The sequence below is a fragment of the Notothenia coriiceps genome, unplaced genomic scaffold, assembly GCF_000735185.1.
Source record: "Notothenia coriiceps isolate Sejong01 unplaced genomic scaffold, NC01 NC01_scaffold00037250, whole genome shotgun sequence".
Taxonomy (NCBI): Eukaryota; Metazoa; Chordata; class Actinopteri; order Perciformes; family Nototheniidae; genus Notothenia; species Notothenia coriiceps.
In genome coordinates, this window is record NW_011369951.1 from 12,676,260 (window position 1) to 12,703,154 (window position 26,895).

The 26,895-nt window shown below is 42.0% G+C and overlaps 1 protein-coding gene across 1 annotated transcript; it reads left to right on the forward strand.

Moving 5' to 3' along the window:
• Positions 1-4,540: 4,540 nt before the first annotated feature.
• Positions 4,541-23,945, forward strand: LOC104966979 (sodium/potassium-transporting ATPase subunit alpha-1-like). Its single transcript, XM_010796335.1, is given in 24 exon segments — positions 4,541-4,730; positions 11,889-12,002; positions 12,403-12,462; positions 14,016-14,120; positions 14,227-14,280; positions 14,282-14,335; positions 14,426-14,539; positions 14,874-15,008; positions 15,576-15,693; positions 15,765-16,033; positions 16,121-16,429; positions 17,522-17,656; positions 17,838-18,033; positions 18,151-18,326; positions 18,518-18,654; positions 19,031-19,181; positions 20,083-20,251; positions 20,331-20,485; positions 20,764-20,887; positions 21,779-21,924; positions 22,018-22,148; positions 22,974-23,075; positions 23,228-23,319; positions 23,587-23,945. Coding segments are annotated over 24 exon segments (3,087 nt in total). The 5' UTR covers positions 4,541-4,718; the 3' UTR covers positions 23,616-23,945.
• Positions 23,946-26,895: the final 2,950 nt, after the last annotated feature.

Here is a 26,895-nt window from a genome sequence, read left to right on the forward strand (position 1 = left end):
CATACGTTAGACCGGCCGCTCTCCCCCATGTTACGTCAAACGCTGGAGGTCACGTGCGGAGGCTTTTTTATGCGGAAGTGAAAATGTCTTACTAAAACGACGCCAGATGTCACTGTAGTGTATATTTCTGTATATATTTTTGAAAATCTAGTGTATTCATCATTTTCCTACACATTTATTCACTGGTGTCTCTAACCTGCAANGCGCAACATTAATATATACCCACGTGGCAGCTCATTGTTACTTTGTAATTCTTCTCCACTACAATTCAGGGGTTAACCTGGTATTTTTACTCCACTACACTTATTTGAGTTACTTTGCAGATTCTGATTAATGATGTGACATATAAACAACCCTTAAATCAGACTTTAGTTACACCTGAGTAAAATTCAGGTACAGTAAGGTGATTGTCAAGTGCCAACAATCAAGAGAGATATTTGATAGTTGGTGCTTGAGAAGACTAAACATTTATCTGCAATTGACATGAATGGAAACGAGTAATAAAGTATATTCATTACTCATTATTCTCTACTAATAGTTAATTAAAGACTGTATATTATGGCTATTTATGGCTGCACTAAACTGTTTTATTGTAGAGATCACTTATAGTATCTTCTTGATTTTTTATATTCTATATTTCTATCACAGACCTTCTACTTTCCCCCTATGAAAGTATGTACTCTTAATCTTTTTTTAATCAAATATAACACATAAAAAATAAATAATTCAATAACGTGCTTTAACCACTAGGCGGTGCACACAAGGTACACAAAGCCATAATAACTTTGTATTATTAGTGTAGGACACTTATGTATGTACAACATCTGAAGATGTGTAGTTTTATTCATGTTTTCACATAATTTTACAGCATATTGCTATACTATCTTCAGATGTTGTACATACATAAGTGTCCTACACTAATAATACAAAGTNACATGCCCTGTTGTCGTGAGAGAAAAAGTGCAGAAGGAAACATCCATGTAAACTCAGTGTGCTGCTCTGTGATGCTAGTTCAAGCAGATACTTGGCATCTCATCTCGGGTTCAAGTTCATCAATGTTTGGGGTCAGGCTCTGAGCTGAGGAGATCCTCAGGATGGAGTGAAGGTGTGCGTGCAATATACCGGCAGGCCAGATCTAATAGGAATGAAAAATTATCCTGCGGTCCGAAATTGAATCCACCACGGGCCTGATTTGAGTTTGACATGTGTGCCTTACGTTCATAGGGTTTACCGCTTATAAATAAAATGGAGATTTGGTTAGGAAGGTCAATTAGGTACGCACTGGCTTCTATTAACGTGTATAGTCCTTCCAGTGATGGGGAAGTAACTTACAAAATGTATTATATTATATATTACGAGATTTATTTGAAAGACACCTTTCTTAGCAATATGTTCAAGAAAGTCTCTGCCTAATTCAGGACGAAAATAGACAATGCAGATGTGTGGCAAAACGTCCCGAGAATGCCCCTAACTCTTCTTTTGTCTCCTTTTGTCTTTAGGCTGGGTGGAGCAAGAGACATACTACTGAGTCCCCACGGAGAGCACAGTCAGTGTTTCATCGTTATTTACTGCCATGTTACATATTTCTCTGAGATGTTGCTCAGACCTCAAAAACACAAAGCATGGAAGAATATTTTGATGTTTGTCATTCACAATAAAACATTTCAGCACCATTTTACATTGACGTCCTCTCAGGAATTTGTTTTGATATTTTTGCACACACTTTTGCTTCTCTGACACATGGAGGATAAAAGCAGGATTAGCTGCAGGATGTTGTTTCAAGGCTCAATAGATATGTACCAGTGAGTCCGATCCGGTGACCCATGCGGATGGAATTATCCACCTCAACAGGTCCCAAACTTCAGTTCTGGAGCTACATTTGTTTAGAAAAAGGGGAACATGAATTTAAACAAAAACAATTGAAATAAAAAAGAAATAACACATCGTACATTGAAAAGCAAAAGCTTTCTCTCATCAAAAACGGAAAATGTAATCAAATGTTAGTTTTAGATTAACTGTGTTTACTTGGGACTCAAGTAACTGATCGCCCAAATCAAAATCAGTTAATTATCTCTTGATTGACTCGTCAGTGTTATCTGCAACATCACTTGATTTCACCTAATGAAATGTTTACCTTCCCGTGGTTTTATCTTTACCTGCTCGATATTAAGGAAAGCGTGTCGGGGCAGTGTGTGTGTGTGTGTGTGTGTGTGTGTGTGTGTGTGTGTGTGTGTGTGTGTGTGTGTGTGTGTGTGTGATCAAGAGCCAGTCTACCACTATGGTGTTTGCAATTCATTGCTCCGTTGCACGCTAATGCAAAGAGGCTCTCAGTGAAAATGAACTGAGACCACTCTAGTGCTATCTACTTTGTGTTTACCCCGGTCATTATGAACGCCCCCTTCTCCCTCAACCCCTCTGCTGTGTTTGTGTGTGTACACATTTTAATGCTTTATCATCCTGGCCACAGATGGGCTGCTTCGCACACAATTAGACACTTAATACTAAATAAGTTCTGATTGTTCTTACCAGTTGAGTTACTTTACAGCAGTGGGTGCTGGTGTGAGACACAGCGAGAGTGCTAATACAAGGATGGAGGGATGTAGAGAAATGGGAAGAAAGGTTGATAGATGGGAAAAAAAGCGAGTCGATTTGACAACAACAAATATCTGAGCACACTTTCAATGCGTGCATCTTATTATGATTTGATGCTTAAACTGTTGTGCATGGCTGTTTTCTGATGATTTGTCATGGGGAAATAAAGCGAGAAAGAAAGAGGAAGCAGACAGACACTGACATTATCATACCTTCATCCTTCGTTCACAAGCAGGGCCCCTGAACGTGCATGTTGCTATGGCAACCCATTTGCAAGTGCTCTCTTTCACTTGCTCTCCTTCCCTCCAACATCTAAATAAAATCTGGGCTATTTATAGAGTGGCCCTGGCAACACGCAAACTACACTCATGGCACATGCGTGGACTTGAATGCACTCACCAAAACAAATATATGCACGTGCACCCCCAAATATACGTGGGTGTGCCCACTCCTCCACAGAACCTGCTGTGTGTCCATCTGGGCATTAAGTCCACCTGTGGTTTGGTTTGTTTACCAAGATTTTGTTTATTTGCTGTGTTGTGTTTCATATTTTAGAGAAGTGAAAGCCCTGAATAGATAGCTCTCGCAGTGAAATCTTCCCTCTATCTATCAGGGTTATCTTGTCAGTTGGCGCAGATAGTATAACTGATAAATTCCATTAGAATACACAGGGAGCCTATCTGAATACAAAAATACCCCAAGGCTGGAGTTTGCTGCTATTAGAAACGTGGCTTTTCTTTTTCACTGGTTTGCCCTGTTATGGAGCGAATGCAGACTCATGTTTTCCTCTCTGTACACACAACAACAAGTGGCTGAATTCCATGGCTGGTTACAGGCGTAGATCAAGGGATGAAAGACCAAATCTCCCATTTGTGTTTGGGATAAAGGGTTTAAAAGCTTCTGGAACAGATCCAAATACAGGTTGCAGTACAGCTAAACTTGCTAGCATGGCTGTAATGTTATAATCGACAGGGTCTCTGCATGGAACGCACCCCCACTTCTACAACTTCCATCTCCGCAGGGGGCGTCATAGGTCAGGGAGCCTCCTGGAGCTTGCAGAGATTCATAGTGGCAAGTATGCACAGCCCATATGCTGTAAAGGGGCTCCATTAAGGGGAGAGAGGGAATACTATGAGGGGCCCCCAGAGTTTAATGGGTCCTGGGTTGTGTAATCCCAAGCATCACTTTTAAATCACTTTTAATATGCAAATAACTTTCGCGTTTCCGATTTAGTTTCCCCCCTTTTTATTTAGATTAATCTAACCATTAGTGCAGGTATTTAAACGATCAAACAAGTCATTTAGCCACAAGCCAGGCTCTATCAGAAGATGACAAAATAAGCAGTAAAGTTTGCAGTCAACAATACTTAGTTATACAGAGTTATGTGCCAAATACTTTTTGGCTGGGTGCAGTTGCCCGGCAACTAGACTGTAGGAAGAGTTGTTAGCAGATTGTAATTTTTATACTTTTTTACTTTACTGGAGAGCCTGATAGCTTACCCCCATTTCCAGTCTTTTGCAAAGCTAGGCAGAACTAAGCTCCTTTCCCTGAAATATTCTGTTAAGGAACATAGAAAGATATGATATCACATTTAACACAACCCCGGGTCATGCATTATACATTAAGATGTTTTGTTTGTGCATGAATAGTGGGGAAATAATAGTGTTTCTCTCAAGCTGTTGCAGCAACTAGTCTTTTTCCTAGTAGATAGTTATTTATACTTTAACTGTGGTACTTGAATTAGATAATTATCTTATTATCTATCCATGGTGAATGATGTGTGCTCTGTGTGTGTGTGTGTGTGTGTGTGTGTGTGTGCTGCATGACAAACCGAAGAAGAACAAACGCCCCGCCTCCATCCGTGGGGTTACCATGGCAAACGGCGTCGACGTCACAATGGCATGAACGCCGTCTATAAGTATTGGAGGGTCTGCCGCGGCCGCTCGCGAACTCGGATGTGTGTCTGGAGGAGGGACACGTGCTGAAGAAGAAAAACACCAAATAAATAAAAAAAGAGGACACATCCACGAGTTTTATTTAGTTTTAATACTTTTTATTGTACATATTTTTTAAGGTGGAATTTTGTGTCTCAACTTTTTACTTGAACTGGGAAGAATTGAACAACCATGGGACGAGGAGTGAGTATTAATGTCTATTTGTTTGACTTTTTTTCTATTTGATGCATTTTAATAAGTTCATATTAAGATATATGGTGGGGGGAAAAGATGGTTTTAAAACTTCGCCATTCAACAAGTGGTTTACTAAATGAATGTTGAGGGGGGAGCTGGACTACCACATGTGTTAAAATGAAAAGCAAGCTTCCTTCTCTCCAAATGCCTGCTGCTGTTTCTAAGTATTTTCAGGACTTCCACACAAAACTCCCTTTCATTTAGCTGTCAGGGAAAGTAAGTCGTACGAAATAAGTTTCCAAAGCACACAAAAGATGCTTCACCGTGCCTTTTAGCCGGCTCGGTGTCAGGTTACATAACGGGAAAGGTTGTACTGTCAAAGATTTGCGAGCTAACGGAATTAGCTGCGACGGTACATCTGTGGAAGTGATGCCGTTTGAAGTGAGCGGCTGCGGGGGGTTATTTCACGGTGTGGACTTCTTCATTTAAATCGAACATTTGTTAACATATAATCCTGATACATGTTTTGGGTATAGGAAGTCGTTCCCTCGTCAATAATATATTCCACTCAGTAGGGAAAAACAACGTTTCCATTTTCAAACATTTTGCTAGTTAAGTGTTGCATTTCTTGCAGCTGTGTATTCTGGGTATAATGGCTTGTTAGTGGGAGGGAAAATGGTAAAAGTCCAGCCCACATTTCTCCCTTTTCTGGGAGATCTGATTTGCTGTAGCTCCAATGTATCTGAATGCAGATCTGCTCTCTTTTAGGCTGCTTTTTAGACTCAGTTATGTGAGATGCACACTCAAAGAATTCAGTGTAGGAAATAGGCATTAAAGTAGACCATTAGTAGATTATCCATAATCTCTGCTGCTCTCTGTTTACATCATATCATGCAAATATGGTGACCCATCCCTGACAGATCTAGCGAAAATAATACATTTTATGAGTCTAAAAGTTGTTACTAAACATTGTACTATGATGTTTTAAGCTCAGTAAAATCTCCATCTTTTCTTCTGTCTTTTTCACCCCTTCCTGCAGAGGTGTTCGGCTTCAGTAGATTTTGTAATAGCTTTCATTCACATGCATTATCCTATTCTTTATCCAAAAGTACCACTAAATTATTTTAACCGTTCGCATCCTTTTAGAGGGGGTCATGTCAAAAATGGATTATTTAAACCCTTGTAGATTACAAGTAGTCCTTCTGTTACTGTTCTGTTTTTGTTTTTGCAAACTTAAATGTTATAGGTTGAACTGAAACTCTGAAATATCAGTAAACGCCGCACCCTGCCATGCTGCGCAACAGAAACATTCATTATAGATTCAGCCCGTGAGGAATGGAGAGTTGGATGTAGGGAGCAAAAGAAAGGGGAAGATGGACAGAGAGAGATCTGGCGGGAGATGTGAAGCCTCTTTCAGTCTCGCTTCCTTTCTCCTTTTCTCCAAGACGCTCATATAGGATTCTGAAAACCTTTGCTGGCTTTCCCTTGGCTGCTGCTGATTTTTTTTCCCTCCCATATGTGAAGAAAGAAATGCCCTGCCCCCATCCGACCTCCCTCCAATTCCCCACTGCGTCTCCTTTCCTTGCCTCCTCCTCTCTCCTCTCCTCTCCTCTAATGTATTCAGTGCTGGCACAGACGGAAAGCTAGACTTGGAAGAGCTAATCGCCACTACAGAGCGAGGGTTTGAGTTGTTTTGCACAGGTATAAAAAAGGTGATAGTTATGTTTTCATTTCTCTCTTTTTGGCTTCTCCATAATTTTCAAAAAAAAAGAAATCCAGAGTGAGCAGACAGGAGGGATATTTGCTTCAGAGAGAGAGGGAGGTGGTGGGGGGGGTTAAGAAACACTAGTTGCCGCATTGCCTCCGTAGAGCAACTTCGCACCCCGATTTGATAGAGAGAAGAGAGGCTGGGGTGGGGCTGATATATTTCTTTAACAATGTACTCTGATGAAGAAGGATCCATTCAGCTCTTAAAGTTAGAGATGATTTAGAAACAGGAGCACGTAAATCATGATGTCATTTGTCCGTATTATATTAAATAAGTTCTCCTTATCCAGCTGAATGAATCCTAATCTCACCTGAATCAACCTTTTCTGCTTTATCTCCCCAGATGCCTGCACATATTCCTGTTTTCGATATTAAGATACAGCACTTTGAAATGTTGACCTTTTGTGCTAGGAAGTCAGACGTACTTTGCTTTTCTTCGGTTATCTCTTTTAGATGTTAGGAGTGTGGATACTTGGTTTGATGAAGGGCATAAACTGTTAATGGACGGATGAGCTCTGGAGGACGTGGCAGATACCCAGTGTTTGTGAGCATCTTTGGAGAGGGCCGTGTGTCTTTATGAGAAAGAAGACGGTAACATCTTTCTCTTTAGTGGCCAGAGACGGCAACAGTGGACCACAATCCAACCTCCCCATGTCCGAGAGAGGGTTCTGCTGCTTATTTTCTAACTGTTCTCCCCACTGTGTGCTGACCTCGCGAGTCAACCCTCGAAGGGGCACCCCGACTTCACCTCCACATTCATTCTTTAAAGTCCGTCTCCCTCTTGTTCTCTCTGTTTGTACCTGTTTACCTCCTCTTTATCTCGCCCCCCCTCCCTCTGAGGATTTAACATTCTTTCCGCTCGGCAGTCATTGTGTATTAACCGGGGCTTTTGTCACACGCCCCCCCTCGTCTGTGACAGCCTTTCTTCCTTCTCTCTTTCTCTCTTTCACTCTCACTCCATCCCCAGATCCCTGTTTTCATCCCGTTATACCCTCCACTTTGTTGTTACTTTGTTTCATTTGTCTCCTTTCCTTTCCCTCTCCCCTTGCAGCCTTCTTCATGCCACCTCTCTCTACTTCTTTGCCCGTGTTTGGCTGAGCTTCTGTGACGGCTCTTTGAACTTTCTCTGCAAACCTGTTGCTCTTAAAAAGTTCAACACTTAATTTCAGAGCAGTCCATTTAACTTTGAGGAAATATGACATTTTCCGTCCCTAAGACAGTCGTGTCCTAATCCAGGTTCTCAAATGTTACAACCTGAATCACTTGGTGGTTTGAAAATGACGACATGAAGTTTGAATATTGGAAACCAATATGTTAGACATTTAGCCTTTTCCCCTCTCGAGGAAATGATGCAACTTGTAGCGATGGGGTCTTAGCAAGTTAAAGTCACGGGGGTGTGGCTAAGTCCTGAAAGGTGGGGGAAAAGTTCAAATCGGCTCCAGATCGGTGTAGAAAATTGAATATTTACCTATTTGTGAAAACATAGATTTGTTGATCTTTGCTTACAGCCTTGCTAATTTTCTAACCGATAACATCAAAGATAATGCAATGAGGAAAACGCGTGTGTGTTTTAGTATCGTGCCTCAAAGAAAGTTTTCACATTTTAAGTTATTTAAGAAACACAGATGTGTCGACAGTCAGGGACAGATTTATCACCCATTTTGTCTTGTATATATTTGTATGTCTTTGTTGAGGAACCTGTGACCTCCACACTTCAGTTGTGTGTATGACATTAAACAGATTATAGTGCCAGTAATGTCAAACTTTCTACACTTTAAAAAGGTTCACCCTGTTCTGTCCAAATGACAAATAAACAACAAAAGCACTGTAGGTAGATGTGGGAAGTTTTACATTTTCAGCCAGTGTTGTGCGTCACCCTGGCAGTAGAAAAGTACCCACAAAGTATGCAACAAGGAAGTTCATTGATTCATTCACTAGCTTTTGTTCTTTTTAAAGAACGCTGAAAGTTGCACAGGACGTGGAGAGAGTGTTAAACATGGTGTAAATTAACTCACTCTCCTTTCATTGTCTGAATAAAAAAAGAGAGAAGGAAATGAAAGGAGGAGGGGGAGAAATGTGGAAGGAGAGTAGGGGTATTGGGGAGAAGGGGGAGGGGCTACAACCCTTGAGTCTGTCCATTGACATGTCTGAAGAGGTGTGGCTAAAGTTGCCGGTAGCAACGTGTGTGTGTGTGTGTCTCAGTTGAATGAGCAGCTTGTTTATCTGACATTAGGAAGAACAGTTCATAGGAATTCTGCCCGTAAAAAGTGTGTGCTTGACCGACCACTCTCCTGGGGTTTGTTTGAGCCTGTCGCACGTTTGTTCTCTGGGGCGAGGACAAAAAGGGGGTCTGGGGGGGGGGAAGAGGCCTCATTCTTGTCTAAGTTGTGTGTTTGTGGGGTTTCAGTGCTATTCGGAGCGCCTCATTCATTCAACTATTGGAATCTCAACGTTTTTTCTCACACGAATGCTGGCTTCTCTCTGCCTATGTTTCTGAAATGCTATTGGATTCAGCTGCCTGGTGGACACAAGTCCAAACTAATACCCCTAAATAAGTTACATTTTTGTCCACTTTTCTGTGTCAAGCATTTAGGAGCCTTTTGTTTCAGTTTGTGATGCAGACTTTATGAAAGTTTTAGTTTCTTTAGGTATCAAAAGAGCCCTTCATTTGTCTATAATATGTCATTTAGAAAATACACTTGTTAGTTTAGACGGCGATTATTCTGCAGATCTTTCTCTAGATTAATCAAACATTTCCAAACCGGTTTCTCAAAGTCCAAAGTGACTGTAGATGTTAGTCCAAAAATGTAAGTTTACACATTTAAATATCTACCAGTAAATCAAAGTTTTTATAAAGTGATAACGAAACCTGTATTTGTTGCTTTTTAAATGAGTCTCAAGTAAGTCCTACTGCCTTCTAGTACTTTAGTTGTCCTTTGGAGATAAAGCCTGCATTCCAAATTTGGGGTCTGGACTGGACAACTGTTTGTGAATTATTTGCCTAAAGCCAGATGGCCCCCGGTGGCCCTCGGGGGTCCAGAGGCTAAGATGTATCCGCAGTGATCCAGAACCAGGCGCAGTGTTTTCCCAGCTTAGCTGGCCAGGGGGCCGGAGCAACAATAACAACATGTGCTGGATCACACACTCTGCTCTGGTGACTCCCTGGGAAACTAAGGAGGCTAATGCAGTGCAAAACAAAACAATATTAGTTAGCATTTCTCCATGACTGGGACTGTGTGTAGGATGACCGTATCTAGTCTTTTGTGTCAAATGATATATCGCCTATAGAGTTTTTAAAATGGCTGCCTCACACTGTGGAGTTGCATGCAGACAAATGGCTCATTAGTAATCACTTTGGCAGCTTCCCCCTCCCTAACATGATAAAACCTATGATCCCTGTACAAAGCTGAAGAAAGGGCCTTAACTGCTAATCGATATTGGCTGCTAGTGTTGCCATCTCCTGTTCCCTACCTGAAACACACTTAAGCTTAACCTTCTCCCCTCTCTGTGATCTACACACACACAAGCCTACACACCTGTTAAGGGACATCTCGGCGCTACTTAATGGAGTGGCTGTTGTATTTGTTGAGTAATAAAAAAAGAATACATCTTAAATAGTGCAATATAAATACATTTCATTGCTATGAGGCTGTACTTAGGCACAGCTGTGCAGTTCACACATTTGTATTGTTTCGTGGTATCTTTAACTTAGTTATCAGGGTTTGAATTGAAATTGTTGGTTTGCAACATTAAACTGATACATTTTAATAATTATTTTTCATGCTGAAATGTCCGAAAAGGGGGTTTTCAGTCTCTGAAATATTGAGATTTCTAGCCGTTCTTTGTTTTTATATCATAGTAAAGTAAAATCTTTGGGTTTTAGATTGACAAAACAAGACATTTTAAGAGAGCTGGATAAAATGTAATAATGAAGTTAAGAATGGGGACTCTATAAATACATTGGAGGCTCGTACAGATGCTGTTGGCAACTCCCCTGGTTGTTGGACTTTTTCTAAGCCGCCGCACCTGTTCAGTTTACCTCCGTATCTCTCCTCTCTCTCTGTCTGTCAGTCTGTCTGGCTCTCCTCACAGCATACAGACTTCTAGAAGACACACTCTTTGTGTCCCTGTTGGCACCAGTGAGGCTGATAATGAGAGGGGATGCTATAGAGGAGACAGCGGAGAGAAAAGGGATGGCTGACTGTCACTCTGTGGCAAAGTGCCAGAGCTGATGGTGGGATAGGGGACGTCAAGGCAAGATTCACACAAAGGAAGCACATCTCAATGTTTGTGCTTCAGGTTTAACACAGACATGTTCACTTTGAATGAAATGTGTTTTTTCCTACGAGATCATTAGTTTCGGAGTTGAAAATAACCAAAGTGTGATCACCATTACATTATTTCAGAGTGGTTTATTGTTCCACTCTGTGGTCTGGCTGGATCACTTAATTGGCCAGGAAAAAATCCTTGTGAATGAATGTTTTATTCGCTCGGACTGCGACACCATTGATTGGAAAACGTGGGTGTTGTCCAAATGTATGTTTGTCCTCGTGCCTAACCTATCCCATCCCACCGGGCCAACAAAAAGGCACTTATTTTCCAAATGACCCAAAAACACTGCTCCTTTTGCTTTTAATTGTCAATGCATACAGATAAATCGTTTCCTGTTGAGCTTGACTTATTCAATCAATATCTAGATTAAACCAAAATGCAGAACTTTAGTGTCAATGTGCGTTGGACCAAAGCAAAAGGAAAGTAGTGTATTTAAATCTGCTCTCACAACAGAGGGCCTTTCAAAAGTTTGAAAAGTCCTTAAGAAGTGGATCCCCATAGAGTTGTTTTTGCCGTGGCAGATGGCTCTGAAGCCAGGATGCCAAACTGTTCTTTTCACTCTGCTCGTCCAACAGAGCTTTTCATTCCCCAAGCTAACTTCATGTGACGCGCAAAGAGGTGCCTCTTTCTTTTCCTCGACCGTCTGTTAAAGTTTCTGTCAGTTTTTCCGAAGCTGAGACTTGGCTGAGTTTACGCTTCTTGTGACAAAATGGCATTGTCAGTGCAGTGATGTTCCTTGGCCACAGTCCAATGCACGTTACTCCTGCATGGGCTTTTTGTAGCGACCCAGAAAGGTTGTAAAGTTTCTGATATAATATATGAACACATCTGAAGACCTCTCAGGCCTCAAAGTATTCCGTTTTAGGTTGTGATGCAGTCATGGTAAATATCAAGATATTTTGGTGGGTATAATCGCACTAATATATTTCTCAACTGTGGCGCACTTCCCTAAAAAGGATGAATCTCCAAAGCATCAGTGATGTGAGAACAATGCTAACCAGCTCACTGTGTGTATCATTATGTTACTAAACAATGATCGTCCTTCCTTCTCCTCCGTTGTGTCTCCAGGAAGGACGCGAGCAGTATGAGCTTGCTGCAACCTCGGAGCAGGTCAGCAAGAAGAAAGCCAAGGGGAAGAAGAAAGAGAAGGACATGGATGAACTGAAGAAGGAAGTGGATATGGTGAGTGTCTCGTCCTCTTTGAGTGTCCGTGTGACCATATCCCACCCTCTCGATCGTGTTCCTATCATTTCTCCCACATCTCCTCCCTTCACGTGCCTCTTCTTGCTGCTTTTCATTCTCAACCTAATGCTCACCTTCCATTCTCCTCCTCCTGTCTCTCTTCCCACCTCCCTCATGTCTTTTGTTGGCTCCGCCTCCATCCATTCATTCCTTCCTCTCCACTGTGAATGTTTCTCTGTCATTGTCGTGGCTCTACACTGTGAGAGGCAGTCATTTCAAAATGAAAGGTCAGCCGCACACACTGAGCTGTAAATGTCACCTGCTTTTCACACCCATGCATTGAGTGGAAAACACACACACTGAGCTGACACCACCATCTTGTCTCTGCTTCTCCCTGCAGGATGATCACAAGCTGACCCTCGACGAGCTCAACCGCAAATATGCTACAGACCTCAACAATGTGAGTGAAGTCTGAGATGAACTTTGTTGAGCGGAATACTCGCTGCAGCTTGCCTTGCTGAGTGAAGGATTCATGTGGCTTAGATGAATACACACGAGGACTCTGCTTCAAGAGAGTGGGGATCTCCTCTCCTATCATGGAGGAAATGTCACGGGGGATGTGATTGGTTCTCTCAGGGTTTCTTAAAAACGAGTTTAGAGCGAAAAAGAGTGGGAAGTGATATCTAAAGGTGTCTAAAGAAATCTAAGGAAAGCAGTTAAACAATGCTTCAGAATGCCTTTTCTTCCTGTTCATGCATGCAGGATCTTCTACAGTCTTTAGGACCAGCCTACCCCCCCCCCACATTCAGTCACACACTCCTAGGGGTGGGCGATATTGACAAATATATTATCACGATATTTTTCAAGCAGTATCACGATAGACGATATATATCACGATATTTTTTCATGTCGGTTATTATGGTTATTTTTCAAGTTACTTAACAGAACAACCACCTACAAGGTAACAGAAACTAAAACAAAAAGGAGTAACAGACCAAAATAGCATTTTTTATTTCTGAAATGAATCCCTGAATGAACAATTCAACATTTTGATATGGCTTCAAGGCACAGTTTCTCAGTATAAAAATGAACTTTCTGAGGTAGCACTAGCAGTGAACATCAATAAACATGAAAAGGAGGGTAAAACATAACTAAGTAAAACATCAAACATCAATGAGGAAAAGTCAGTGCCAAACAATTAAAATGTAAACTTTAGACTTGAAGTGCAATAAAAGACTTTAGCATAACTGAAGGGAAAAACTATATAAATACCTTATTGATAAAATAAAATATAAGCCAACAGAATCAAACAAGACAATAAATAAAGTGCAATACTGTCTGAATCCTGACTAGACAGCTTTAGAGCATGTCTTTCACATCACTTTCTTTTTTTATAGTTCTTTTTTCAAAACATTTTTTTTTTCAATTTTATTTTTGTTTTTTTATCACGATAGATACGATATCTCTGAAAAAGCATATCGTGGAGACCTAATATCGTCACGACGATACATATAAATTCGTCATTCTTCGCCACCACCCCTACACACTCCAACATAGCCTTCTCTCCCTATGCAAATGTGGCATCCTGATCACAACAGGAAGGATCAAGCCAGAACTAGTTGAATCACGTGACCTCCAAACTGGCGGTCTCCAGGCTCTCGTAGTGTGTGCGAGGCCTCAAGCCATGCACAGTGTATTGCAGCTCTTGTGAACAACTATGATCAGGATTCAGGCTGCCCGAGGCCCCTGCGCCCTGATTCACATGATCCCATTGGCCGCTCTTGTTCTCTCCTCCTTCTTCTGTTTTTCCTGCCCTACCCTGCTATGAAGGACGTGGGCCGCTGTTTTCTGTTGATGCCGTGTCGCTAGGCAACTAGTCGCATCCTACGACTCTCCCCTTGGACCTTAAATATATGCCAGGGAAGTTGGTGTGTAGTTGACTGGTAAACAAGCAGCTTGTGCTTACACGTGGTTGTATTCACATCTTCTAACAATGGTTTCCCTCACATCAGGGGTTTGACTGGTGCAAAGGCCGCTGAGATTCTGCTTCGTGACGGGCGCACAACGCCCTCACTTCGCTCCTCCCCACCACCCCAGAGTGAGGTCAAATTCTGCCAAACAAGGGTAGGCTTTGTTGTAAATTGCCCAGAGGCCTCACCATTGACTGACAGCTTTGTATTCCAGCTTAAACGAGCCCCACTCTCCTAATTGTAACTGTTTTCTGCAGATGTTTGGGGTTTCTCCATGCTTCTGTGGAGACGGTGCCCTCCTCTGTTTCCCTGGCCTATGGTATCCAGGCCTGCAAATGGAGGATGAGCCCTGCTAATGACAATGTGAGGGAGCTCCTAGTCGTCTCTGTGGATGTTTTTATGAAGTGCAAAGCATTTTTATGATGCTTTTTGTGGATGACTTGCCTTTCACAGTTGTACCTGGGTGTGGTGCTCTCTGCTGTCGTCATCATCACCGGATGCTTCTCGTACTACCAAGAGGCCAAGAGCTCCAAGATCATGGACTCCTTCAAGAACCTGGTCCCACAGGTTCTCACATTTTAAACTTGTATTCATTTCATCTGTTTATCTATAGTAAGTTTCGATAACTGCATTTTGTACATATTCATGAATATGCTAAGCTCACAAAATATGACAAAACCATGTTCTTGTCACCATGCCAACTCTTAATGATTATGTTAATTCAAGGTCTTACCCACAACAGACCCCTCTTGACATCTGAATCTTATCAGCCCTCTTAAATATGAAGAGGTTCATTGTGAAAAACGGAGCTTTACATGCAAGATGTGAAAGTGGACGCAGGTATAACAGACAAAAGCCGTCGTTCTCACCTTCTCCTTTTCCTCCATTTCTCGTTCTGTAGCAAGCCCTGGTCGTCCGCGATGGCGAGAAGAAGTGCATCAACGCGGAGGAAGTGGTGGTGGGGGATTTGGTGGAGGTGAAAGGTGGTGACAGGATCCCCGCTGATCTGCGAATCATCTCCGCTAGCGGCTGCAAGGTGGGCGTCCTCGTTATTAAACTTGGAAACCACATGAGTTATTTTGCTGGATCATTAAAACTCATAGTTGAACCAAAAGCAATTTGTCATCGTTCATGTAGGATCCAAACAATTCTATGTGAAGTCTGACACTCAGCACCCCCATATAGCCCGAATGGAGTGAACCCTTATCTCATAATCACATTTGATCCACAATGCCGCTGTTCTGGGTCACCCCGACTGTGAAACAGTTTGCCCTCTTACATTTCCTTTGCAGTCTCTATATTAATAAATGGACTGATTCCTTTTCATGTGACTAATGGCCGTCTTATTATGGGGACAAAAACAAGTCTGTGACCCACTTTGGGCCCTCAACTAAACTTTAGATCAAAGAGCAACCCAATTACTGCCCAGACTTTTCTATCAGCTTCTGAATCATCCATTGTTACATCGGGCCACCTGCCTCAGCATCGTCTCAGGGGTTAACATGGAGGAGGTCGTTTGTTCTCCTCCCTGAGAAAGGTGCTTTCTGAGGATATAGCTACATTTCTTTCTTCCTTCAATCACAGTCTGTGTTTCATCGCTCAGGTGGACAACTCCTCTCTGACTGGCGAATCAGAGCCCCAGACTCGTACCCCCGACTTCTCCAATGAGAACCCACTGGAGACCAGGAACATCGCTTTCTTCTCCACCAACTGTGTTGAAGGTATGATGTCAGGATCAACAAAGCCTTTTAGAGACACTGCTACATTCTTTGATTGATCATCTTTGCTGCAGGAACTGCCCGTGGTGTTGTGATCAGCTGCGGAGACCGCACCGTCATGGGTCGTATCGCCACGCTCGCCTCTGGACTCGAAGTCGGACGCACCCCTATCTCCATCGAGATCGAGCACTTCATCCACATCATCACCGGCGTGGCCGTCTTCCTGGGTGTCTCCTTCTTCGTCCTCTCGCTCATCCTTGGATACAGCTGGCTGGAGGCCGTCATCTTCCTCATCGGTATCATCGTCGCCAACGTGCCAGAAGGTCTCCTGGCCACTGTCACTGTGAGTCCGGGTGTTTCCCGTCTAATAAAGGTAGATCTATGAATCCCTAAAAAAACAACTAACTGAGCCGAGCTGTCCCGTCTGTAGGTGTGTCTGACCCTGACCGCTAAGCGCATGGCCAAGAAGAACTGCCTGGTGAAGAACTTGGAAGCCGTGGAGACCCTGGGCTCCACCTCCACCATCTGCTCCGACAAGACCGGCACCCTGACCCAGAACAGGATGACCGTGGCCCACATGTGGTTCGACAACCAGATCCACGAGGCCGACACCACGGAGAACCAGAGCGGCACCTCATTCGACAAGAGCTCCGCCACATGGGGCGCCCTCGCCAAGATCGCCGGCCTCTGCAACCGCGCCGTCTTCCTGGCAGAGCAGTCCGGCCTGCCCATCCTCAAGGTAAACACACACAACTGTATTAACTTTCATCCTTTTTATTCAACAAGTTTTTCATTTTTTGTAGGTCTTCAGTTTGTGTGCTTATGTGGGCACGATTTAAACGCTTTGTAACACTGACTCATTTTCCAGTTTGAATGTGCCCTTTTTCAAACCATTGTAAAATGAGTTCCTCTTCCCCGTTGTTCTTTTCTCGTTAATATTTTTGCTTCATTTCCAGTAATGTCAACAACTGTTCAAGTGTACTTGATAAACGATGAGTGTTCCAGTATTACTAGTCCTGAAACATTATATTAAAACAAAGAAACGATTATGAATTCAGTCAATGGTGCCAAAGTAATACATTAAATAATACACTTATGTACAAATGTATTTCCCTGTCATTTGTATATGCAAATAGATTAGCCATTTCAGGATCTACAGATGTTTTTCCATTCAGGCTAACAGGCTTCTTTTCCATCTTATACCACTCACACATTTGTAACCACATCATTATTCCCAACCCCACCAAAACACACGGCGACACAAACAAACACCCAGATGTGCGCACGTCTCCTGGCTTTGCTCAGTCTCTAGTGTGTGTGTGTGTGTGTGTGTGTCATTGTTTTTTCAAAATGAATAGGTGAAAGTGTGCCCACTGGTAAAGCCAGTTTTTAACCTCAACTGTAGAGGGCTACTGGCCTCCTACGTTACTGGAATGTACTGTGGCTGGTAAAAATGCCACTACTTGGTTTAATGATTTTTTATTTTGCATACCCACAAAAAAAAGAATACAGATGTGTTAAATATGCCATTTTATTATTATTAAATATATCAATTTGAAAGGCCATAGGAAATGACTTTCTAACTTGATTATACCTCCCTAATATTGCCCTCTCAACACTGCTGCAATCAGCTGATTATGTCCTTGAGTCATTAAGTCATTAAAGCCTGTTGAGGATGTTTGTTATTCAGACTCACAGACTATTTATAGAGAAACCCCAATTTCCCAGCAGAAACTAAAAGTGTGCTTCTGTGACTTCTGGTGACCTTTGTGTGTGTGTACCATATACAGTCTATGGTGTGTACTTAATGTTGTCCGTCCTCCTCCACCAGAGAGACGTGGCCGGTGACGCCTCTGAGTCCGCTCTGCTGAAATGTATCGAGCTGTGCTGTGGATCAGTTTCAGAAATGAGAGACAAAAACCTCAAGATTTCTGAGATCCCGTTCAACTCTACTAACAAGTACCAGGTATGGAAGGAGATTAGAATGGATAAAGCTTAAAGGTCATGGAAGCTACACACATAGCTTTTGGCTTGCTCTCTTTTCATTTGATCATCCTTTATCGGCTCTTTCATACCAAATTCCAGCACAACAAAAGAAAGAAAATGCTCGGCCTGATCTGTTTTTATTTTGGTTATTTTTCTGCTAGCTTTCCATTCACAACGGTTCAGCGGGTGACGAGGGTACCAAGCACCTGCTGGTGATGAAGGGCGCCCCAGAGAGGATTCTGGACCGCTGCTCCAGCATCATGATGCACGGCAAAGAGCAGCCTCTGGACGACGAGATGAGAGACTCTTTCCAGAACGCCTACCTTGAACTCGGAGGACTTGGAGAGAGAGTGCTCGGTAAGGATAGACGGTGGAATTAATTGACAAACGGAGCAGAAACTGAAAGGACTACTCAGAGAATCACTTCATTGGGCATTTTGTCCGAAGCTGCTTTTTGACTTGTATTCTTTCCAGGTTTCTGCCAGTTCAACCTGCCCGACGACCAGTTCCCAGAAGGCTTTGCTTTTGACACAGAAGAGGTGAACTTCCCCACTGAGAACCTTTGCTTCATCGGCCTCATGTCCATGATCGACCCTCCTCGTGCTGCTGTGCCCGATGCTGTCGGAAAATGCAGGAGCGCTGGAATCAAGGTAACTCATATTCAAATGGAAATTAAATATTTAGTTCACATGAAGCTTTTTCAATTGGCCTGTTCGCTTGGTTGGTAGTTGTGTTGAAAAATCTATGTACAATGTGTGCCGTTGAATTCCCTCCAAGTGACCTAATAATACATCTCTTGTCTATAATTCACATGCTTGATAGAGTGTCCCTCTTATCCTAGGTCATCATGGTAACAGGTGATCATCCAATCACAGCTAAGGCCATTGCAAAGGGTGTTGGCATCATCTCCGAAGGCAACGAGACTGTTGAGGACATCGCTGCACGTCTGAACATCCCAATCAACGAAGTGAACCCAAGGTAAGGACCCTACTAAGGAGCCCCGAGTGGAGTTATTAAGGGGACACAAAAGACAACCGTACTTCAAGGTTATGTCCTGGGCCCCATTTGGGTCAGAATAAGGTTTCAGCAATACCCTGTGTTTTTAAATTCAAGGCTTTTAATATTCCATTCATATATTCCTCAATATGTTTATGTTTAAGTGCAATCAAATATTATTTATAAAGTGTTTGCATTTAAATGTGACGGGATTAGAGTTATATCTTTTTGATACATCTTGACACAATCCCAAACTACTATATGATGTCAACGAGCCCTGTGTTTTGTTATTGTTTTGACCGAGAGCAAATGACATATTGTGCATTTAGGTAACTTAGTGTCTTCGTATTCTCTCCAGAGATGCAAAGGCCTGTGTAGTCCATGGTGGAGACCTGAAAGATCTGTCCCCAGAGCAGCTGGACGACATCCTGAAGTACCACACGGAGATAGTGTTTGCCAGAACCTCCCCGCAGCAGAAACTGATCATTGTGGAAGGCTGCCAGAGACAGGTAAGCTCTAATCCAACGAGCCTCTGCGGTGTTCAGAGCAGTTCCAGTCCCTCACAGCATGTGCCTCTGCCTTGTTATGTTCATTCACAATTGAATATTTGATATCCATACCCCCTTATGCTTATTTATGATTTTTGCTTTGCCCTGATCACTAAGTTAGCAGAATAATCAAGCACAACATCTGTCAAGCTGTGACCTCAATGAATATTCACAAGTGTATCAGTAGGCAGAAGTGAGTGTTGTGTGGACTTATTTCTTTGAATGGTTGTTTGTTGCTGAATATTGCCTGATCGAGACCACAAACAGTCTTTTCTTAGCTTTTTACAATTAAGGAAACCATGACTAAACAATTTCTACTGAAATGGAAAATAACCCCAGTGGTAATGAATGTTCTAAATAACGTAATCTATTCCAGTGTGTCCTACATGTTTCCTGGTGAAGGAGTGGAAGATGTATTATGACAACTCAGTCACTTCAATTCAGTTCCTCCATGTCCACGTTTCTAAGATCAGACTTTCGGGTTCAAACTAATAATCGCTTTACAAAAAGTAATGTCATAAATATTTAAAATCTTGTATTTGTTTGTTTTCAAGGTAATCCCTTATCAGCATGCAGCACTTCCACTGATTATGATCACATGTAATCTCCGACCACCTCTGTCTCTTGTCTGTACTGTCAGATAAAGATGATTTGCTTTGAATAAAAGTGTCACCTGATCGCACGAATAGTGACTTCTCTCTGAAGCGGAAGTGACACCTCACTTTTATTTATGAAAAACAGTTTTTTCTAAAATGTTGAGACATCATTTTTTCTTGCAGTTCATCTTAACTTTCACTCACTTTTCTTTCTTTCTGAAAAGAATTGTCATGTTTTCCTCAACGCTTCTCTCTTCTCTCTGCAGGGAGCCATTGTGGCTGTGACAGGTGACGGTGTGAACGACTCTCCTGCTCTGAAGAAGGCGGACATCGGTGTCGCTATGGGCATCTCTGGGTCTGACGTCTCCAAGCAGGCCGCCGACATGATCCTGCTGGACGACAACTTCGCCTCCATCGTCACTGGAGTGGAAGAAGGTAACAGATTGTACTTCACAGAACACTTTCAAGGCCTTTCAGCCGCAGGGTTTGACACAACACTCTGTTCTCTCATCAGGCCGTTTGATCTTTGACAACTTGAAGAAGTCCATCGCCTACACTCTGACCAGTAACATCCCTGAGATCACCCCCTTCCTCTTTTTCATCATCGCCAACATCCCCCTGCCCCTGGGAACCGTCACCATCCTCTGTATCGACCTGGGAACTGACATGGTGAATATGGCCTAATGTGCTGCTAAAATGATGGTTCCCAATAATGTAGTACAAGTTAGGGATATTCAAAATCAACAACATTCTATAAAAGCCATGAAAGTTTTTGAGTTTGATAGGATGATGATGAAACTACATTTTTCGGGGTAAATGATTGGGTTGCTTTGCGCACCACATCTATTCTTATCTCTGTGACTCGTGACAACCAAGCTGTGAGAAAACTGTCTGATTCTGGCTCCTATAAACTGATGTGTCAACATTGATTGTTTCCTGTCTCCCAGGTGCCTGCCATCTCCCTGGCTTATGAAGCAGCCGAGAGCGACATCATGAAGAGACAGCCACGAAACCCCAAAACAGACAAGCTGGTGAACGAGAGGCTCATCAGTATAGCATACGGACAGATCGGTAAACACCGTTGATCAGAAATCTTAAAGTAGAACCAGGAGTTCTTGCATGGCTCCATTTTGTAGGTTTTTCTGGAAAGGCAGCTCTGTATCTGGGCGCTCAAAGATAACTGGGAGTGACATGCACCAGAAATACTGTCAGTGTTTCCCACAAATCTGAAATATACTTGTGGTGGTAGCCGATAACAGCTTGGCGGACGTTAATATACCTGGGCGGCCCGCCCAAGTAAAGTCTGTGTGTGGGAAACCCTGAGTGTCATACTGATACAGACAGTAGTGTGTGTTTGTGACCGAGCGGGGCCTGTGGCTTTTGGTTTTTCCCTCTTTGGAAATGAAGCCAGGAATAGGTTTGACCCTCCTGGACTTCCTTTAGTTCCTTATAAGACCAAACATGTTATCTCCACTGATTTTCCTCCAAGTTTTTTTATTAGAGCTATTGCACAAATGAATTGCCTTTTTATAAGATTATGTCACTCGCTAATACAAATTAACATCATTTAGAATGTAATTTTGTTTTTTAATATTTTCTAAGGTTTAGATGCATGCGTCCTACAATGCAATCCCTATATCCCTCTTGATATAACTATATTTCTTGACACATGTTCATATTATTGTGTGTCTTTGCCATTCATTATATCACATATGGTTTAATCCCCAAAATTGCCTGAAAGACTAAAAAATTCATTGTATTTTTCCCTAAACACCAAATGAGCTATTTGTTTTCTTAATCATTCATTCATTCCCGGTGGAGCTTCCAATTCTAAATCGACTGATTAACTGCCTTCACTAACTCTGTCTAAACATAATTATAGCCCTTCATTTAAATATGATACAACTTCAGTTTCTGTGACTCACTTTAAAAATGTGCCTTCTTCCCTTCTCCTTCCTGAAGGTATGATCCAGGCGCTTGCTGGTTTCTTCACGTACTTTGTGATCCTGGCTGAAAATGGCTTCCTGCCCTCCACCCTGCTGGGCATCAGAGTGAACTGGGATAATAAATATTTGAACGATCTGGAGGACACCTATGGACAGCAGTGGGTCAGTAACATCAACTGCACTCACCACAAGTAGAAGGTAGTAATGTTGCCGAGCGCAGCTGGTCCAATGTGTTTTCTGTGTGTTCCCCTTCAGACCTACGAGCAGAGGAAGATCGTGGAGTTCACCTGCCACACCGCCTTCTTTGTCAGCATCGTCATCGTCCAGTGGGCCGATGTTATCGTCTGTAAGACCAGGAGGAACTCTGTCTTCCAACAGGGCATGAGGTAAGAACAAAAAGGCCCCGGCATATATCTTTCAAGGCGGCAGTATCCTCTTCCAACTCTAAGCTGTAGATGTTTCATCACAAATGATACCCTTTTGTTCTATCTATATGATGACACTTAGTACACTGTATCAGGGGGTCCGCGGGGTCTTAAAAAGTATTAAACGTTGAAGGTTGTATTCTACAGTCTGCCTGAATGTAATCATTGCGTAGGTGTGTAGTGTGATTCTGTGTAGTTTATTTATGGCATCCCGCTGGATTGGATGTCATCTGAACAGGACATAACACGCTCACTGCTTGATGGCGCGCGACGGCCCGTTTACGCCGGTTGCTAAGCAACATCGTTATGGGGAAATGCAAGTTTGCGTCCAAATGGTTGGAAGATAAAGAGGAAGGACAATCAATACTGTATATAGTCAATGTGTCGCCAAGGTAACCGGTTAAAACTCGAAGTGGCGATGAGGTCTTAAAATGTATGGAGAGGGTCTTAAAAAAGGTCTTGAAAGGTATTACATTTGACTTCAGGATTCCTGCATATACCCTGTGTGTACACAATAACAAGTGTAGGTATAGAAGAGACACATTCTCTGCTAATCAAACAGCCGCCATCTTGAATGCCATACCTCCTTTTCCACCTTGTGCTAGGTCCTGTCTTTCTCAACAACAAAAAAACACTTCTGGAGATGGTGTAATTTGGGACTTAAAAGGCTATTCACATAGTTACTTACACCAGTGGCTCAGCATGAATAGTTCCTAAACTGGGGGTTATCACTTCAATTGGTTTGTTTGGGTCTCAGAGTCTCAATTGATCCCCTTTGTTTTTCAGGAACAAGATCCTGATCTTTGGTCTGTTTGAAGAGACCGCTCTGGCTGCCTTCCTCTCTTACTGCCCCGGCATGGACGTGGCCCTCCGGATGTACCCTCTCAAGTGAGTAAAGCACAAAATCCCGGCCTACGATGCAGCAGTAAGCCGTGCACACATCCAGCCACTCTGTAATACTCCACCCACCGCATGTGGCTCATTCAGGCCCCGGGGCGCTGGGTCAAATTCTCATCTATGTTTCTGCGCGTGTTTTTCAGGCCCAACTGGTGGTTCTGCGCCTTCCCCTACTCCCTGCTCATCTTTATCTATGATGAAATCCGTAAGCTGATCCTCAGACGCAGCCCAGGAGGTGAGTCCAGAATCCATGTTTTGTTATCTTCTCCTGTGTTTTCCTACCTCTCCCTCCCTCTGCTGTTGTTTTTCTGCACCCTCTCCTCCTCCCTCTGGATCATTCTCATGCTTAGTGATTGCAGAGAAACTTCTTATTCTTCTTAGTTACATTTTCTTTCATTCTAGAGTCTCCCTGTAATAAACTATCAAGATTGAATACATTGAATCAACCAATGAATTGCCTCTAAATCCCATGGGTGTTTGTTTTCTCTGCCTGTGTGTCCAGGTTGGGTGGAACGGGAGACGTACTATTAAAGACCCGTCAGCCCATCAGTCCTGTCAGCTCGCGCCTTCTCCACTCCCGTTGTTGCATGAATATTGTCTTGCTGCTCGGATTAAAATGTTAACTTCTGTGAAAAAATCAGAACATGTTTTTATATTAGGGAATGCTTGATACTACTATTAAACAAATAATGAGATGGAACGTGTTGATAATGCTGATGCTGTTGATAATGCTAATAATGAAATGAACACTGAACATTGACATGACTATGCGTGCCTTGTTTCTGAAACAGGACCAATTTTATACATGTTTTTAACTGTTATAAACATTCAATAAAAATGCGCTTGAGTCAGGTCCCACAAGTGTTTCCTGTGCTTATTTATTGTCTATGGGTCTGTGTGTCCTCCACATATTGTATTTTTTACTCCACAACATTTCTCAGATTTACTTACTTTGAAGTTATTACAAAATATAATCCATAAATAATTGACAATTTCTTATTACAGATTAAAATCAAACTTTGATGATCCCTTGGTGCCATGTGATACCAGTGTGTGTGCTTATCTCACTACTAAACTGTTCATAAGCTTTAGAGCGAATAAGATCAATAGTTAGCAGTATTAATTATATATTGGTTCGACTGTTGTCTGAAATATATATATATATATACACAATTTAGCCTTATATGAACTTTGCAAAATGGGTCTTGTCTCTGAGTTACTAAGGATGTTGTGGGTGCTTTAATTGACCAAGATCCAATGGGGTGCTTCATCCAATATGGGTGGGAGTTTAAAGTATGTGGTCTCTATCCTCCCACGCAATACTTGCGGAGTCTTGATACACACACGCGCACACAAGAGGAGACTTGAGACTTAAAGAAAAGGCGAGCAAAAAAACTAAGGAGGTCAGCATCCTCCTACCTAAAAAAAACAAAAACAGATTTGAATAAATAGAGAAAAGGAAATTGTACATCACCCTAACACATTCACATTTGAGATCTCTGTTTCTTTCTTCTGAACCACACAACAGTAATGCTTGCTACATCTGCCATGATAATAATAATATATGCATACATCCTTTAATCCATCAATTAAATGTAAATGTACAGGTGACGACAAAAAAAGGTAAAAAAAGACACAGCTCTATATGCTTTCTCCTACTCTTCACCAACAGTTGTTTTAATATTAAACAACAATATAATAATCATATAATGCTTATATGCAGCATATGTATCGAGTAAGTACATTAAAAAGTTCCATCACGCACCCCTACCTGTATGGATCAAATGGTTTAGTCCGAACACGCTGGTTTACATTATTGTGATGCTAGGTGGATGCTTCAGGTAGCCCAACACTTCAGTAAAAAGTGTTACCTAAACAAAAGAAGGAAGATAAGCGAAAACAACTCGTGTTTTTTTAAGTTGTATCAGAAGAAAAGGTGAGCCTGCCAGTGTTAAAAACCTGCCGTATATAAACTGTAAATCTAAATATGAACGCATTGAGTGACACAGGACAGGCTAGCTGACAGGTATTTTAATTAGCCTAAATAGCTTATGTGTAGTGGAGTAGAGGTATAACAGAGCAGACAATGGGCAATACTAAAGTACATATACATTAAATATCTACAGTAGTCATTTTTGCTAAGCTAGTTAAGTTCCACTGGTAGCAACAAAACTGTAGGTGTGGCTAATTAACAGCTTAATTAATTGTATTAGTCACACCTGTGTTTGACAGGCATGACGTCATCTTCAGTGAGGCTTGTGTAGACTAAACCTATATGGTGCTGGACTAAACTACTCAGTGGTAATATGTACTCTTACTTTACGTAAGCACTATTTTTGTCATACTTAAGTGTTTTTTTAATGTATCTAACTTTATACTTTTACTTCACTACATTGTAGTGGCTCAGTCAGTAGCGGCTTGGTCTGTGAGCTGTCGGGCCGCCAAACAGACCTAAATATGGAGTGTGGACTTCTACTTGGAGAGGTCCCAGTTCACCTCCTGGGCCCTGCCATGGTGCCCTTGAGCAAGGCACCGGACATCCCCCCCACACACACACAATTCCATAATCTCGGGCTTTTTTGGCGTCCGTTAGGAACTGAATTTTCAAAATAAAAATAACCGGAAACCGACGTAGGCATTTCGAGCGATTACCCAAGATCCTCAGCCATGGTTTAAGCTCGCTGATTGGATGTTTTAGCCGCAATGCATGCTAGGATTTGGTGTTTATATGATATGAAATCCGGAAAACATTTTAAAAGAATACTTAATTCCGAGTGTTCTTGCTTTTCTCTTTGAAAGTCATCACATAACGGCATTGTAATACATGGTTCGGCTGCATTACATATTACACATCTGCCGTAGTTCTTTATTTATAGAGCCCTGATGAGAAGACCTTTGGAAAAACTGGAAGAAATGCGCCGAAACTGAATACTTGACGTGGATCATAAATATATCAACAATTAAACAACATCTTCAATTTCTCTTCACACAATACGTCTCCTTGCAGTATCAACACTAATTCGGCTGACTTTTGCATTTGATCTAATTCGTAGATAGGTTATATTTACACCATAACGGTGCACAGCTGATATAAAAGGAGTTTTTAAAGATATTACTGATTTTCTTTGAATATAAGAATGTAAATACTGAGTCTGAAATAGTATAGCAATATGCTGTAAAATTATGTGAAAGCATGAATAAAACTACACATCTTCAGATGTTGTACATACATAAGTGTCCTACACTAATAATACAAAGTTATTATGGCTGTGTGCACCGCCTAGTGGTTAAAGCACATTATTGAATTATTGTTTTTATGTGTTATATATAGGGCTGTCAGTCGATTAAAATATTTAATCGCGATTAATCGCATGATTGTCCATAGTTAATCGCGATTAATCGCAAATTAATCACACATTTTGTATCTGTTCTAAATGTATCTTAGAGTTCAAGTTTTTAATACTCTTATCAACATATGAGTGGACAAATATGCTTGTGTTTATTATCATTTGAACAATGACAAATATTCTCATAAATATTAAACGCAGCAACCTCTGAACATCAACAATATCTGCTTCAATTCAACCTGGAACCTCTCTCATACAATACAATAATACAATACTGTGTGTGTGTGGGTGTGGGTGGGTGTGGGTGTGTGGGTGTGATGTATTGTTGGAGCTATGTGCAACTCAAGGCATACGCTCGAACGGGAGCTGCCTGGACGCTGCAATCATGTTGCGCGCACTATCCGTGCTGAGTGTGCTGACTGTTCGTACATTGTCTCACTGTCTGGCTACCTGCATAAAGTCAA